This window comes from Microtus ochrogaster, chromosome 4 (assembly GCF_000317375.1).
Source record: "Microtus ochrogaster isolate Prairie Vole_2 chromosome 4, MicOch1.0, whole genome shotgun sequence".
Lineage (NCBI taxonomy): Eukaryota > Metazoa > Chordata > Mammalia > Rodentia > Cricetidae > Microtus > Microtus ochrogaster.
This window is the reverse complement of record NC_022011.1, coordinates 17,492,684-17,508,657: the sequence shown is the minus strand read 5'-3', so window position 1 is coordinate 17,508,657 and position 15,974 is coordinate 17,492,684. Positions and strand designations below refer to the sequence as shown.

Sequence of the window (15,974 nt, the reverse complement as noted above, 5' to 3'; positions counted from 1 at the left end):
GGAGGCATGGCAGCAGGCATGGCAACAGGAGGCATGGCAGCAGCAGGCATGGCAGCAGGCATGGCAGCAGGAGGCATGGCAGCAGGAGGCATGGCAGCAGCAGGCATGGCAGCAGGAGGCATGGCAGCAGCAGGCATGGCAGCAGGAGACATGGCAGCAGGCATGGCAGCAGGCATGGCAGCAGGCATGGCAGCAGGAGGCATCGCAGCAGGAGGCATGGCAGCAGCAGTTTGAGCAAAAGTTGGTTGAGTGCATCTCAACACACAGGGAGCAGAGAGAGGCTACCAACCCCCAGCGGTGCACCCCCTCAAGCAAGGCTCCTCACCCTAAAGCAGCACCACCAGCTGGGGACCAAGTGTTCAAATGCCTGATCCTAGAAGACACATTCCTCATTCAAACCACTACCGAGCTTTATTTGGCTCCAAGTTAAGTGTTTCTGGGGGCCACGGGTCAACAAAGATTTGGGCTGCGTCTGAGAAATACAGTGAAAGGGAGATGGCAGCCACTGGTCAAAGCATGGCCAGGATTTTATCTTCAGCTCTTGTCATCTGTTGTAATGAAAACTTGGGGAGGGGGGAAACATCATGTTTAGAGTAACCAAAATGTCATCTGCAAGTCTAAGTCATGAAAAGAGCTAACTTATGTGATTAAATTGAACAAAGAAGGCTTAACCAGGACAAGATCACTAGCCAAAGGACTATTATGTAGGAGAGGAAACTGGAATTATTCTGTGGGTTTCTCTAAGACAATCAGAAACCAGGGACCAAGCTCTAGGACACATCCAACAAAGACCCAAGAGCAGAAGAAGAGGGCCCTATGTTGTGCATGGTCATATCAAGAATGGAGAGCAGAGCTGCAGGGTCAAGGGAAGCAAGCACTTTCAACACAGAAGCTGGGAACCAGGTAAAACCTGCTTTGGGTGCAAAATTGAAGGTGAAGCTTACACAGTCATCAAGATACTTAGTATTTTTTGCCACAGGTTCTAAGATATTAAAATAACTTTAAAAACTATAGCAGGCAAAATATCAATATTTGGATAAAGATCAGTGTTACAGACTTTTTTTTGTCTCAGGCTCCAGGGGCTCAGCCAAAGAATGATACACAAAGATAAGAGTGTGTTAAGCTGTGTTAGGCCAGACCAGATGCAGGAAGGGAGGGGTTTTCTAGAAGGGAGAAGACTGCATGCTGAGCCTTTCTGCCAAGAGCTAAGGCCCTCAGTAAGGTTTTCAGAATCAGACCTACAGGGGAAGCTTTGGGCCAGAACTGGAAAGAAGAAGCTAGGCTCCAAAATATATCCAGCCCCTAGAGATGATGACATGCAGGTGGTCCCGTGCTATAGAAAAGGACTTCACTGGATGCTCTCGGAGCAAGGCCTCACCTCTGCAGCCTTTGGGAGCCAGGTAACTGGAGCAAATTCAAGCAAAAGCCCCCGAGGCAGGTCAGGGAGAACAGAGGCTGAGAAGGAGATCCCAAGAGCAAAGGATTGCAGGTGGGATGAGGAGCGCGTGCTCAGGAGCTGCTGGGGTCATGGCCTCCATTAATGGGGTGCAAAGGTCTAAGGCAATGGGAAATGAAGCATGAAGGCATAAAGGACCTAGATATAGACCTTGGCCACGAAAGGCCATTGTCCTGAATGCCTGCTGTGCTCATTCTGCATCTCACTGTGCTGGGAACTCAGGATCTTTTGCCTCACCTACATTCCACTTAACCTTATGTCCTTTTGGCTGAACCAGGGTCTTTATCTCAAGACTGCTGTAAATGATGAGCGAGACACCCCTTCCTAATGACTCTCCATGGATGCAGAATGACCGTTGTCTCAAAATAAACCAATACGACATTTGTTCCCTCTCTTGTCTCTCCATAGCTGTGTGAGAATCCACCCGCTGTCCTGCTCTCCAGCCCCTCCCCCTGCGGGGTCATCCCCCCCCACAGCACCGTGCACATACCACTATCCTTGGAGACCCAGGTCACTGGTGAACACAGATCCACAGTTTACATCTCCGTCTTTGGGAGCCAAGACCCCCCTCTGGTGAGTCAGTTTTCAGAGTTGCAATTGAGGTCACATGCTCCGCTACCATAGTGCTTTTATCTTCTTCGCTGACAACATGCCATCACTGTATGTCCCCTGGTTTCTGTAGTTTTGGGACTTTGTTTTCGTTCTACAGTACTAAAACACATGTCACCTTACCTAGGAAAGCTATACATAGATACGCTCAAAAGTTGTAAGGTGCTTTAGTAATTGCTCTTAAGTCTAACCTAAGGACCAAAATTTTTCATATGCATGCACACGTGTACACACACACACACACACACACACACACACACACACGCACACACACACAGAGTTATCTTTTCCTTGGTCATCATCTCTGTATGTTTAACGAGCTCCTCAGTTGTTCCCAGAGCAAAGCCAAGTTTCACCTTCACTCAGTCACCTACAGGCTGCAAGATCAGTTTCATGCCAGACTTCCCAGATCTTTTCCTTTAGAGAAACTACATTAACTGTTTACCTGCCGGGGCTGTTAAGAGTCTCCAAGCAAGGTGGGACAGAAACACTGAACGTTGCTGCTTAGGCTGAACCGATAAATCTTGAGTCTTGATGGAGGTTGTTTCCCTGGGATTCGGTTTACATGGAAGTTGGGTGGTGTCCACGGAGCTGATTCTGACTGCCTAGAGAGCATGATGAGCTAAGGTTTTCTCTGGCCGCTTCTGTAGAAGATGCTATCGGTGACTAGCAGCAGGCCAGCAACCCCCCACCCCCGCCATGGCTCACTGTGACCACTCCAGCTCTGCGCAGATGCAGCTGGGGAGGAGGTAGCTAGTGCTTTAGGGAAAGCAAGGGCCCACATAGTTCAAGCCACTAACCTGCACAGCTATGCGAATAGCTCTGCCTGTCAAATGTTATCAGAATGACAGAACTGGGTATCAAACCAGACACTTCCAGACAGAAGCACTGACGCTTGGCCTCATGTCACTTGTTCTCAAGACTCTGGCTCCAAGAGTCTGAGTTTCTCTACTGTGTGACCCTGGGCTGACCTAGAGAAGCTGACCACCCCAGGGATGCATTCCAGGCTAGACAGATATGTCTGACCACATGTGCTCAGCTCTGTGTCCCTCTGACCACAGTGAGAAGGGGCTGTCAGCTCACATCAGCACCCTTTGCACCTCTTCTGTTTTAGAGGAGACTGGAGCTTTTGTGTTCACCATCCCTCTTAAGGGTAACCATTTCACTTGGTCCTGTGTTCTTTCTCTTGTGGAACTCAGGCATGTCATATACAGAGCATTGGAGAAGGCCCGGTTATCTTCATACATCCCACTCAGGTTGATTTTGGCAACATCTATGTCCTGAAGGACACTTCAAGAATTCTCCAGCTGTCTAACCAGTCCTTCATCCCTGCATACTTTCGGGCTCGCATGGTGAGTAAGTCCTGGGCTATTACAACTTTGGCTGATGTCCCAGTGTCCCTGTTTCCCCAATATGTGTTTAAAAATGAGCACCAGAAGCAGTATGAAACTATGCCATTCCCATCCTTAATTCTCTTTATTATAATCCTTTTGTTAATCAAGAAGCACAATATGCATATCTGGTAAGCAAACAGATGTATTTCATATGATCCCATATGTGAAGATAATTTAGAAACAGCCAGTTTTTGCTATTAATTACTGAACACGCCTAAGCCCAGCGCCAAACCCTCTGAAGAACATTGTCTCTGTAGCTGGAATCATTTCTCATTAGACTCCCCTTAGGTATACATTTCTTAATATATTTACCCTATATTTTGTTCTCCCCTTTCTTCGGAGAGTATTTCAATACAATTTATAAGGATGTTTGGGATAGAGAGATGGTTCCACAGTTAAGAGTGCTTGCTGAGTTCAGTTCCCAGCACCCATACTGAATGGCTTACTCCAGCTCCAAAGGATTCAGCACCCTCTTTTGGCTTCCACTCACAGGGAGTTACACTAATAGAAGGTGTGGCTTTATTAGAGTAGGTATGGCCTTGTTGGAGAAAGTGTGTATGGGAGGAGATGGACTTTGAGGTCTCATATATGCTCTAAGCCACGCCCATTGTCTCAGTTCACTTCCTGTTGCCTGCCAATCAAGATGTAGGACTCTCAGCTCCAGCACCATGTCTGCCAGCATGCCACCATGTCCCACCATGATGATAATGGACTGAACCTCTGAAACTGTAAGCCATCCCATTAAATGTTTTCCTTTATAAGAGTTGCCATGCTGGGATCATGGTATCTCTTCCCAGCAATAGAAACCCCTATCTAAGACAGACACGGACCAATAGAACATCATATGGCAATGCTCGACCACGTCTGCAGTTTGTGTGCACTGCAGCCTGTATGCAAAGCTCAAGTGACCTGGGGTATTTTTTTCTGAAGGAGATACATAGACGTCTGGAGGAAATACATAGACATCTGGAGGAGATACACAGACATCTGGAAAGGGCTAACGCACATTGGTGAGAACAGTAAGGAGCCATTCCAGAATCTTTCATAGGACAGGACCAGGCTCAGGTCCATGTAGGACAGATAGCCCTGAGAGTGACCTGGATTGTAGATCACAAACACGAGCTGAAAAGTTTTGGAAAGTCATATGAATAAGGCCTGTAGTAATGAGTTGCGGGCAGGCCTGCTTTTCATCTCGCCCGGCTCCCGCACGGCTAGCTTAGCCCCAGAAATAACAACACACAAACTATATTCATTTAAACACTGCCTAGCCCATTACTTTAAGCCTCTTATTGGCTAATTCTCACATCTTGATTAACCCATTTCTAATAATCTGTGTAGCACCATGAGGTGATGGCTTACCAGGAAAGATTCAGCATGTCTGACCTGGCGGCTGGCTCCATGGCGCCTGACCGACTATGCTTTCTTTCTCCCAGCATTCTGTTCTGTCTACTCCATCTATCTAAACCCTGTCCTATCAAAAAAGCCGAGGCAGTTTCTTTATTAACCAATGAGAGTAACACATAGACAGATGACCCTCCTCCATCAAAGGCCCACTGTTTATTGTGTGATGGACAAGCTGTGAGATGTCGGAACCCATTTTAGTTCATCTTTGTAAGGGTTTCAGCTCTGGGGGGAGTCAAACCAAATGTGACAGCACACACCTAAATCCCAGGGGTCGTGCTTTCAAGGGCACTCCTGGCTATGGAGTGAGACCTTGTTTTGAAAGAAAAAGAGAAAACACAATGAACAGCTGGAGAACCTGAAACCTCAATTGAAAAATCAGCCCAAGGTCACCTCATTATAAATGACAGACTCCAGAACTGACCACTAAGCCATGTGACTCCAGAACCCACACTTACAGTCATGACCCTGCCCTGCCTCCCTTGAAAAGGCTAACATCAGTTCTTCTGCGCCTCCCTGTTGCCCTCCAGTCAATTGTCTGAAGCAGCAAAATGATTCATTTCAAGGGAGAGGAGTCTATGACTCCAGATGCCATTTAGATGATGAAAGGGAGCCAGGCCTTGGTGAGTTCTTCATTGTTCTTGCCCCACGGAGAACGGATCATCTGCTGAGATAATAGAAGTCTAAAGCAGTCCCTCTCTCCACACATGGGTTCCTGTTGTCATCTGCTTCCTCTCGTTTCCTGGGAGGGAACCTCACAGGTCTCAAATGGCAAAGGAGTCGTTGTTTTCAAGTGAACGGTGCTATTTTCTTCAGGCTTCATAGTTATTAGCCCTGCAGAGCAGCAGGCCTATCGAAGCCCTGCCAGTGTGGCACGTGCAAACAGCAGCAATCACTTCTGCCTTTTATGGAAAATATTAAATACACTTATAAAAAAGGCCCTGGCTGGTTTGCCATGGAAGCTGAGCTCGCATAAGAAATGGAGGGAGGTAGCCCGTTACCAAATCAAAAGCAGATGTTAAGCTTAGACGTGTGGAACCTTGGGAGGAGGGTTTATCAGTAATCACAGGAGGGCATGGACTCTGAGCTGTAAAAGGTCACAAACCCTCCATCCTTCCCACTGCCATGTTCACCTGAACACAAGCATGTATTTCCTATGTATGTTGGTTGCGGACTGGGAAAATGGCTGACTTCCCAGCCCTAAGTAGCTGCAAAGGCAGACAGCCATTGCTGAAGATCTTTAAAGGTTAATTTTTATTTATGTGTATGTGCCTGGGGTGGGGGTGCCGGAAACCCAACTTCAGTGCTCTGCAGGAGCTCCAACCCCTGCTCCTGCATAGGCTTATTTGTCTGTGAGACTCAACTCATCCCGAGTACTTAACCACTGAGCCATCTCTCCAGCTCCATCTGATGTTTTAATGGGAAATTTTTTTTGGAGGGTTTGCTGTTAGCATCTTTTGAAAGAAACATATGGACGCTTGTGTTAATTTTCTATTGCTATGTTTTAAATTGCCGTAAATCTAGGATTTAAGACAATACTAATTTATTATTGGTTTTTATGGGCCAATAACCCAGGCCTGACTTGGCTGCTTCCTTCTTTTTTTTTTAATGTTTTTTTTTTTTAATTTTATTTATTTATTAAGGATTTCTGCCTCCTCCCCACCACCGCCTCCCATTTCCCTCCCCCTCCCCCCGATCAAGTCCCTCTCCCTCATCAGCTTGAAGAGCAATCAGGGTTCCCTGACCTGTGGGAAGTCCAAGGACCGCCCACCTCCATCCAGGTTTAGTAAGTTGAGCATCCAAACTGCCTAGGCTCCCCCAAAGCCAGTATGTGCAGTAGGATCAAAAACCCATTGCCATCTACTGAGAACTCAAGAACAATGGCTGCTTCCTTCTTATCGGATCACCAAGGACTGAAATAAGTATGTTAGCTGAGTTGCACTTCTCTTGGGAGGGGTTGTTGTTCTTAATTCCTGGCTGGCTTTCTTGTCTGCGGGTTAGAGGGTAAAGAGGTTACGCGAGGAAGAAGACACAGACACGCGGCGATCCCACGTGGGTGCACTTTTAATGGGGGTAACGGGCAGGTAAAGGCGTGCAGACACGACAGGAAAGGCAGGGAGAGGGGGGGGGGCCTAGCGACCCCTGCTTTTTAACGGGGAATACAAAGGCTTCTGGGAATATGTCCGTATCCAGGAGAACGCTGGGAACTGTAGTTCCGCAAAGGAACAACAGGGGTGGCTAGGGAAAGGCCCACAGCTGGGATCCTCAGTTACTGGCAGAGTTTTGCTTTGCAGTAGAAATTTCCTGTTTCACTGCCATCTGCATGGATGCCTCTCAACTGTTACTGGGACACCACAGCTGCCCTATCACGTGGCGTTTCCTTTAGGTCGCTCGGACTTGGCATTTCCAAAAGTTCAGCCTCCTTTTGGCCCACTGAAGATGATCTTCCCATCTGAAGGTGAACTGACTGACTTAGGACCTTAGCTATGTCTGCCAGGTCCCTTCCAAGGAGCACCCACATTAGCATGTGACTGAAAATGGAGAAGACAGCTGTGTTCCAGGAGATGGACATGTTAGGGCCCATCTTAGAATTCTCTCTACCACAGATCACCACCCACTTCTTTCTGGCAAGAATCTTAAATTCTTTCTCAGAATCCATCTTTATTTTCTCAGTGTCATGATCTATATTTTTTTTTTCAGCAAAACACTGTCAAGCTGTAATTGTGCTATATGAGAGCAGTTCAGGTTTGAGTGAAATGACGATAACCCTGTGGTTTACGTTAACTTACAAGGTGCTAGAACCTCACACGTGACCGCAGTTAATCATCGCCACCATGGTGTGTGGAAGGCACAGTCGATACCCAAAGCTAATTAGGTCAGGAGGCTAAATGGGTGGTACCTTAGTTACTTTCCTGTTATCACTATGATCAAGGCGATTTATAGGAGAAAGGGGTTTATTAACAGTCTGTGGTAGCAGAGTAGAGGTGACAGGTGGCAAGCTCACATCTCAAATCACAAAGGAAAACCTGAGTCTTTTAAAACCTCCAAGCCTGCCCCCACTCTTCCTCCAGTTAGGCCACACCTCCTAACCCTCCCCAGACTGCCAACGACTAGGGACCAAGACCTTGTTGGAGAGGGCATCTCATCGAAGCCACCACAGGAAATATGCCTCAAGTCTGGCCCTAGGAGGGCAGCTGAGCAGGCGCCTCAAGCCCACATCTGTTTTCCCTAAGAGCAATTCCTTCCTAAGCCATCTCTATCTATTGTCATCTTCCTGTCGTGTGGTCTTCAAAGGTCGGGATATGGTCTCCACAACCGTCTGTTTGTCATTTCGTTAGCCAAGTGTTCCTCCCACACCAGAAGATACCGCACACCCTAGGCCCTCCCACAAAGGAAAGGGTTCACCCGAAAGGTAAATGGCAACGCCACACAGACACAGCAGTGCCGTACAATCTGACTGGCAGGGAGAGCAGCCCAAGACCTTAGCATCTGACATTTTATTGTACCTTGTTCTTAGAGCCTATGATGTATTTTTCTGTCTCATTTTATGCCAGGCATTGATTAATAAGCTTCATCAAAAAGAAAACTCACTGATTCAGCCCTGGGAACAACTTAGGTCTTATTTCTGGAACATCCAACCAGTTTCAGCAGGAATCAAATAGAGACAGTATACACCCATCGAAACCCAATGTCCTCTGGCCTGAAATAGCACTCACCCTGGCCACAGCCTCGCTTCATGGTGTCTAGAGGATTGAACTGTGCCCCTGGTCAGAGCAAGAAGCAAACAGAGTGAATGAAATGACTTTGACAGTACCCGCTCTGAAAGACACCATGCTTTTTTATGTTTTAGATGGCATTGACTTATATCTGCAGTGTAAGCTGAGTCTCGTAGACTCAGCTGAGTTTCTAGCAAAACTATATAGAGTGCTCGAAAGCCTCAAACTGGGCAGAGACGTCAGCAGAGCGGGATCCTCTCACCTAGCGCTTTCCTGCTCTTTCCCAGCCGTCTCTCTATTTTTCCTGAAAGCAGATGAAGGTGAAGTCTGGGTCCACAGTTCTCATAGGGTTTGAAATGCCAAGTGAGTCTCTCCCCGGAGTCCCGATGTCCGTATATAAATGCTCTGGAAAGGCAGGCACTTAGAGTCCTTTGCATAATCTAATGCTCTATTAGGACGAGGCGAGAGTGATTGGCAAAGGCTCAGAGAAATTTTGGAAAAGAGTGAATTATGCAAGGTTTAGCATTTTTTTCCCACAAATGTCCTTCAGATACAAACAAACAGACTCTCTCTGTTCAGGTCCTAGCTTGTCTAAAACAACCCTTAATGTTTGATTGTTTTCCTCTGTTTCTGTGTCTCTAGAGATATTCCTCATCCGGAAATCCTGAGAACTGCTCAGACTTTTGACTTTCTACAGTTTCCATTAATGTCAACATTGAAGTCAATTTTCCTTAATGTTGTCCGTCTGCGTCCTCATCACACACAATTTGTAAATCTGAAAAATGTTTTTCTGGGATTCATTTAATTCATTTTCATTTTAATATACAGTTTACTTCTTTTCCACGTAGGCTTACAAAGCACAAGGAAATAGAACTAGCTTTCTGTTCTGTCTAACAGGGTTTGTCCTCAGTTTCAAATTGGGAAATGAACATTTGGGTTTAAACCTTAGTTTCTCCTTGTACAGATACCTGTGAGTCAGTTCCTAAGGGTGGTGCGTGGGTCCCACTGCCCAGATCCAGCCTCTTGTCTGCACTGGGACTAAACGGCATCTGGGATGTCACCCTGTGGACACTGCCTGGTGGCAGACTCTTAACTTTTTAAGAGTTAAATGTGATATCATTTTCCACAACCGCAAGCCTACTCTAACCCTCTCGCAAGTATCTCAGAACATTTCTAACTGAGTTGCATGTATCTTTACGTTCTTCTTTTCTGTTTTGCTAGAAATATACCCTGGAAATTAAATAGAAGAAGGATAAATTAAGCTTTTTAGAATTTGTCTTTTTATCTCATGTGTGTGAGGGTTTTACCTACATGTATGTATGTGCATCGACTTTGTGTCTGGAGCCCGTGAAGGATGGAAAAGAGCATCAGGTCCCCTGATAATGGGGTTACACATGACTGTGAGCCCACGTGGGTGCTGGGAATCAAACCTGGGTCCTGGAGGAGCAGTGTGTGCTGCTGACCACTTCAGCATCTCTCCAGTCTAAAGAAGATGACTTTAGACTGAAGCAGCCTCCAAAGCCAGTGAGCCCAGAGGGTGATTTTTTTTCTTTTAAATACATTGTTTTCCTCCCTATGCTTGACTTTTGAGGGCTTCTCCTGAGCCCGTGACTTGGAGAAGTCTGGGAAGTGGGGAAGATTTTCAAGAAAATAATCACATTCTTATCTAGTACTGCCACTATTCTAGAAGCTTCTAAACCATCTCCATGGCTTTTCTTTTTATAGCCTTTTCTCAATGTGTGTTACTGGCAATAACTAAATATTTTATATAAGTAATTTCTTCCCTGATATAGAATCAAGTGTTAAATGAGCAGAAATAGCTACTAGAGTAGGGAGAAGATGCTTTATTCATTTTGAAATAATTGCCTATACATACAATTAGAGAGAGCGTGTTAGACTGTTTAATCAATAGTGATATAATTAGGGACACACCACTTGTTAATTGGGTCTAATCTCACATCCGGAGGGAAAATGCATATGGCACAGTTGGAGGACTCTAGCTTGCCCTCCTCTGGAGAAGCACCCTATTCTTTGGCTCCTCTGAGGTGCTCTCTCCTCGGCCTCCTCCTGGCTTCCCTCAGTGTCACGTCAGCTCCTCAGGAAAGAGAGTGTGCTTTGGGCATTTATGTATTTCCCACAAAAACTGAACATCAGGTCTGTTGGATGTATATTTACTGTGCTTGATTAAAAATCCTAAACCCAGTGTGCTCATCAGATCTGTAGGTGACCAGGAGGAGCAGCTGGTGAGCTAGATATCAGAATCAGAATTTTGGCAGTTCTCCCAAAGGCTGAAAACCTTACAACATGAATATCAACTATTCAGACCTAATTTTGAAATCCAAAATAAAGAACGCATTAGGCTTGTTTACCAGCATATTTTACTCAGCTGGAGAGAGAATTAGTGAACTGGAAGAAAACTGAGGAGAAGCCATCTAAAACAAATCAGAGAGTAAAAGTAAAGAAACAGAGTTAGGAAGCTAAGACACCGCGTATCCGTTAGCTGCGCCTCTCCACAGCAGAATAGCTAAGATCATTTAGATGGAGGAAGGCTTACCTGTGGCTCGTGGTTTCAGAGATTTTCGGTCCATGACCACTTGGACCTTTATCCCTGTGGTTGAGAGCCCATGGGGAAACTTTATGGCACCCAGGAGGTGGGGTGCAATGAAGAGATGCCCAGGCCCGAATATCCTCTTCAAGGCATGCCTTAGTGACCTCACTTGCACTAGCTAGGCCCTACCTCCTAGGTTCCCAGAGCTTCCCACCAGCACCACCAGCTGGGTCAAGACTTCAGGACATGAGCCTCCAGGAGACAGTCCAGGACAAACTCTAATAGAGAGGTAATATCAGGAAGTTCTGGAAGGCTGGGGATAAAGAATGAGGTAAAATATTTAAACAGACAGTGATTGATAATTGTCCAAAAATAAAAAAACATCAAACAAAGAACTCTAGAAAGAGATCAAATTCCAAGCAGAATGCATTATAGACTTTCAAAGACAAGGGCAAAGTCTAAAAGTAGAAAATAGATTACCATCAAAGAAGCAGAAATCAAATTTTAATTAATATTTACAGCATGAGTCTTTTTTTTATAATTGACATCTTAACCTCACTTTGACATCTAAGGTTTTCCTTTAAGTCTGGGATGCAGGATTTGAAGGACAATTAAGTACAACGGGAGTGTTCAATTTACTCTGCATAACTCCAAGGAAGGACCAAAAACTACGTATAGGAGGTCAAAATGAGTCATATCTCTACCTAATATGAGGAAGAAATGTCTAATATTTTGAGTTGTTATAACCTGAAGTAAACAAATTACCCTATATAAGAAGTGATTAGACAACCATCAAAAAGGGTTTGAAGAAAAGACTGATATCCTCATTCATTAACTTTTGTTTTACTTATTGAAACAGGATCTTGCTATACAGCTCAAGCTGACCTTGAACTTGTAAACCCTCCCCCCCCCCCCCCCCCCCCCCCCCCCGCCTCTCACTCCCAGGTGCTGTGATTATAGGTATGCACTACCATACCTGGCTTCATTTGTCAGATACTTATTAAGTGTCGTCTATATACACTGTACTGTACATGTAATATAACTATATACTATATCTTGCTGTAGATACTTGGGATATATTTGTGAAAAAAAACCCACAAACAAATGACAAATCCCTTCCTTTGTAGAGCTTACAATACGTAAAACATGTACTGTGTTAGAACACCATGAGTGCTAAGGAAGGAAAACCTGGAGCAAGGTGAAAGTGACCAGGAACACTAAGATGGGTTGGCTGCTTCCAGTGCAATGGTCAGAATAGGCGTTAGCAGGCACTGGCTTTGGCAAAGACTTTGGGGAAGGAAAAAGCGGTGTGCTGTGAATATCGGAGCAGTTAATAAATGAGAAGAGTCACTTTCAACTCGGGGTCAGCCTTGTAACAGATTTCAGAATAAGCTTAGAATTTTAGCTAATGGAATTCTTTCAATTATGATAAAAACATAGTAAAAGCCAGGATGGCTTCCTATCTTGTGTTTCTGAAAAGGACGCTCATCTTTACTCTGATTCTACAAACTCCTCCTCTGAGAATCCCAGAAGGAATGCTGGCCCTTCCCTTGGCGTCTCAGAATTGTGAGGTCAGAGCAGATATTTAGCGAAAGCTTGTGAGAGACCTAAGTTGTCGTCATGGGGAAGAGAGGCAACAAATCTACACAGAGCACCCCAAAGCTGAAGGGTGGCCTTGCTCTTCAGACTCGGGCCGCCTTTTGAAAAAGGAAGTCAGCAAATGTTGAATTAGAAGTGACGAGGCTGCGTCCCCAGCACCCGGCCGCCTGCATGGCTAGCTTTACCCGAAATAATTACACAGAAACTGTATTCTTTTAAACACTGCCTGGCCCCAATAGTTCCAGCCTCTTATTGGTTAGCTCTTACATATTAATCTAACCCATTTCTATTAATCTGTGTAGCCTACAAGCTGGCTTACCAGGAATGATCTTAACCTGCATCTGCCTGGAGTAGGAAAATCATGGCGACTCCCTGACTCAGCTTCTTTCTCCCAGCATCCTGTTCTGTTTTCTCCGCCTACCTAAGGGTTGGCCTATCAAGGGGCCTAGGCAGTTTCTTTATTAATAAGAAATCACTCCCACATCAAGCAAACATCCAGCTTTTCTGATTCTAAAAGAAGTAAAATGATAATGTTTGTCTCTGAAGTTGAATCCTGTGGTGTGGGCCATTTGAAACAGACGGCTTTGACATATGCAAGATGAAGAGCCAAGGACATTTACCCGGTTAACTTGTAATCTTGTGTTGCAGGCAAACAAAAAATCCGTTTGGACAGTTAAACCCAGTAAGGGCATGGTTCCTGCAGAAGATGATGTTCCGTTGACCCTGACTGCCAACCTGGATGACATCGTGACGTTCAAAGACACAGTCATTCTGGAGGTTGAGCACAGCAACACCTACCGGATCCCTATCCAAGCTACAGGGATTGGTTCTACCATTGTGTCAGACAAGCCCTTTGCTCCAGAGCTCAACCTGGGAGCACATTTCAGGTAGGGGAACACCATGGAGCAATTGTGCAGCTAGTTATATATGTCACAGTCTCCATGAAATAGAACTACCCCCTCCATCCCTCTCCTATCCTGCCCTCACTTGCTCCTTCCCTGATGAAAACACTAGACGTTTTCAACTCACAGCTTGGTTACATTTGCTACAAGAAGACATTTCCAAGCCATCACCCTGTGCTCTGCTTTCCTTTCTGTTGCTGTAATACAACGCTCTGACCAAAAGCAACTTAACCAAGCAAAACTTGGGAGGGTTTATTTCGTGTGGCACTTCCCTGTCACTTCTCCCAAAACAGGAACCCAAAGGCAGGAACCATGGACTACTTGCTGGCACTCAGACTCTCGGACTCTTGCTCAGTTAGTTTCCTTCTACAGCTCAGGACTACCTGCCCAGGGAATAGTACCACCTGCAGTGGGCTGGACCCTCTGATGTCTATTACTAACCAAGACTATCCCCTAGAGACCTGCCCACAAACCGACCTGATAAAGGTGGTTCCTTCACTGAGACTCTGTTGGCAGTGGTGGTGGTTTTTTATCCGTATGTTTCTAGCCTGTGTGAAGTTGACAGTTGGAGCAAAGTAGCAAACCTGCTTACATTCTCCAGGCTAGCTCCCTCTACTCTGGTGAAAGGGGTGGCTGCTTTATGAGGTATTTCTGCATAACCTCTCCTTTCTGATTTCAATCAACTTCTCATCCCTCTCCACAAATGTAGAAAATGCACAGCTTGGTGTAACCTAAGTAGAGTTTACGCAGAAAAAGAAGTCATTACAAATATATCAGACATTGCCAAGCCAGTGATTTTATGAATCATATTTCATCTACTTGCTTCCCCATCATTTATTTATATTTTATGTATAAGTGATTTGCAAATATACCTGCATATATACCATGTATATCAGAATCTGTTATAGATGGTCATGAGACACTATGTGGTTGCTGGGAACTGAACTCGGGACCTCGGAAAAGGGCAGCCAGTACTCTTAACCGCCAAGCCATCTCCCCAGCCCCTGCTTCTCCATCATAGCAGCAATGATTAAGCTGCAATTGTTCCCCCTGGCTGCTCAGGAAAAGCTAGAGGGTCTGAATATTTCAATAAGAGGCAGTAGCATGAGACCCTGGTTCCACAGAGGCATTCTGCAGTTGTCGGTAGTTGACTCCCAGGGTTTGGCTGATTTGTACTTCTCAGGTGCAGACCTTGGAACAAACCTCATGGCTGCTCCTCTGGCCTTCTGATCTAACAGTCCCTGACCCCAACTCACATGCCATGTGTTCTGAGAAGTCCTTCCCACAATCCCATCCACCCCTTGGTTTTTACTGAAAAATATCACAAGCAATAACAAAGTAAGTGATAACCAGCCCAGTTGTATGTTTCTAAGTCAGGTAAATATCAAAACCTTCCTCTCTGCTTTATCTCTTGGTCACAAGGAAAGGCATTTATCGATGTATGCTAATGCTTCTACTTAAACTACTACTTCTTGTTTTTTGATTGCTTGTTTGGTTGGTTGGTTGGTTTTGTTTGTTTTGTTATTTTGTATGTTTATTTGTTTGTTTGGGTTTGGTTTTTTTTTTTCAAGACAAAGTTTCTCTATATAATCCTGACTGTCCTGGAAGTACCTCTGTAGACCAGGCTAGCTTCATACTCACAAAGATATGCCTGCCTCTGCCTCTTGAATGCTGGCATTAAAGGCATGTATCTCTACCACCAGCCAGACCACTTAAACTTCCTAAATACACACAAACCTAATTATAGAAAACAATATTCTGCACATCATATATTATTATTTGGGGTTTTTCTGAATCTATAAAGTGTCAAAAAAAAAAACCCAAAAGGATGTGCCAACCTTTGCCTGGAGATTTGAGGGTTAGTTAACAGTTTTTCTGAATATATAAACAAACTGTAATTAGCTATTAGTTTCCCTTCTGTCTAAACCCTGTTGTTCTCCTTATTAACATATAATCGCAATGCCAGCAATAACCAAAAGAATCAGCAAAAGCCCTGACAGGTACACCTCCACCCACCGCCTGTTTCTATGAAGAAGGTTCTGTTGGCATGCAGCCAGAATATCTGACTCCTTTCACACTAAGGAGAAGAGTTGTGTAGTTACGCCTGAGATCATGTGGCCCAAAAGTCTCCCTGTGTTATCCTTCATCTCTTTACAGAGGAAGTTGGCCGAGCCCTAGACTAAAGGAATGCCTATATACCAGTCCTTCTGATTGCATATTTTGGAGCAAATCTCTTAGATATTTAGAACTTTTCTCCCTTCCTGTTGCGGGAGGTCCTTCCGCTCCTCCAGCCTATAGCCGCTGAGATACCAGCCCATTGGGGCATGGTCTCTCTCCCTTTAAAAAAGC

The 15,974-nt window shown here is 45.1% G+C and overlaps 1 protein-coding gene across 2 annotated transcripts in view; it reads left to right on the top strand.

The window, feature by feature from the left end:
- Positions 1 to 15,974, top strand: part of Hydin (HYDIN, axonemal central pair apparatus protein) — a 332,133-nt gene that overhangs the window by 144,233 nt on the left and 171,926 nt on the right. For both annotated transcript variants that reach the window (XM_005345678.3, XM_026777026.1), the window contains exons 17-19: positions 1,865 to 2,029; positions 3,265 to 3,417; positions 13,372 to 13,610. In XM_005345678.3, coding sequence (XP_005345735.1) covers positions 1,865 to 2,029; positions 3,265 to 3,417; positions 13,372 to 13,610 — 557 coding nt within the window. The remainder of the gene's footprint in view (positions 1 to 1,864; positions 2,030 to 3,264; positions 3,418 to 13,371; positions 13,611 to 15,974) is intronic.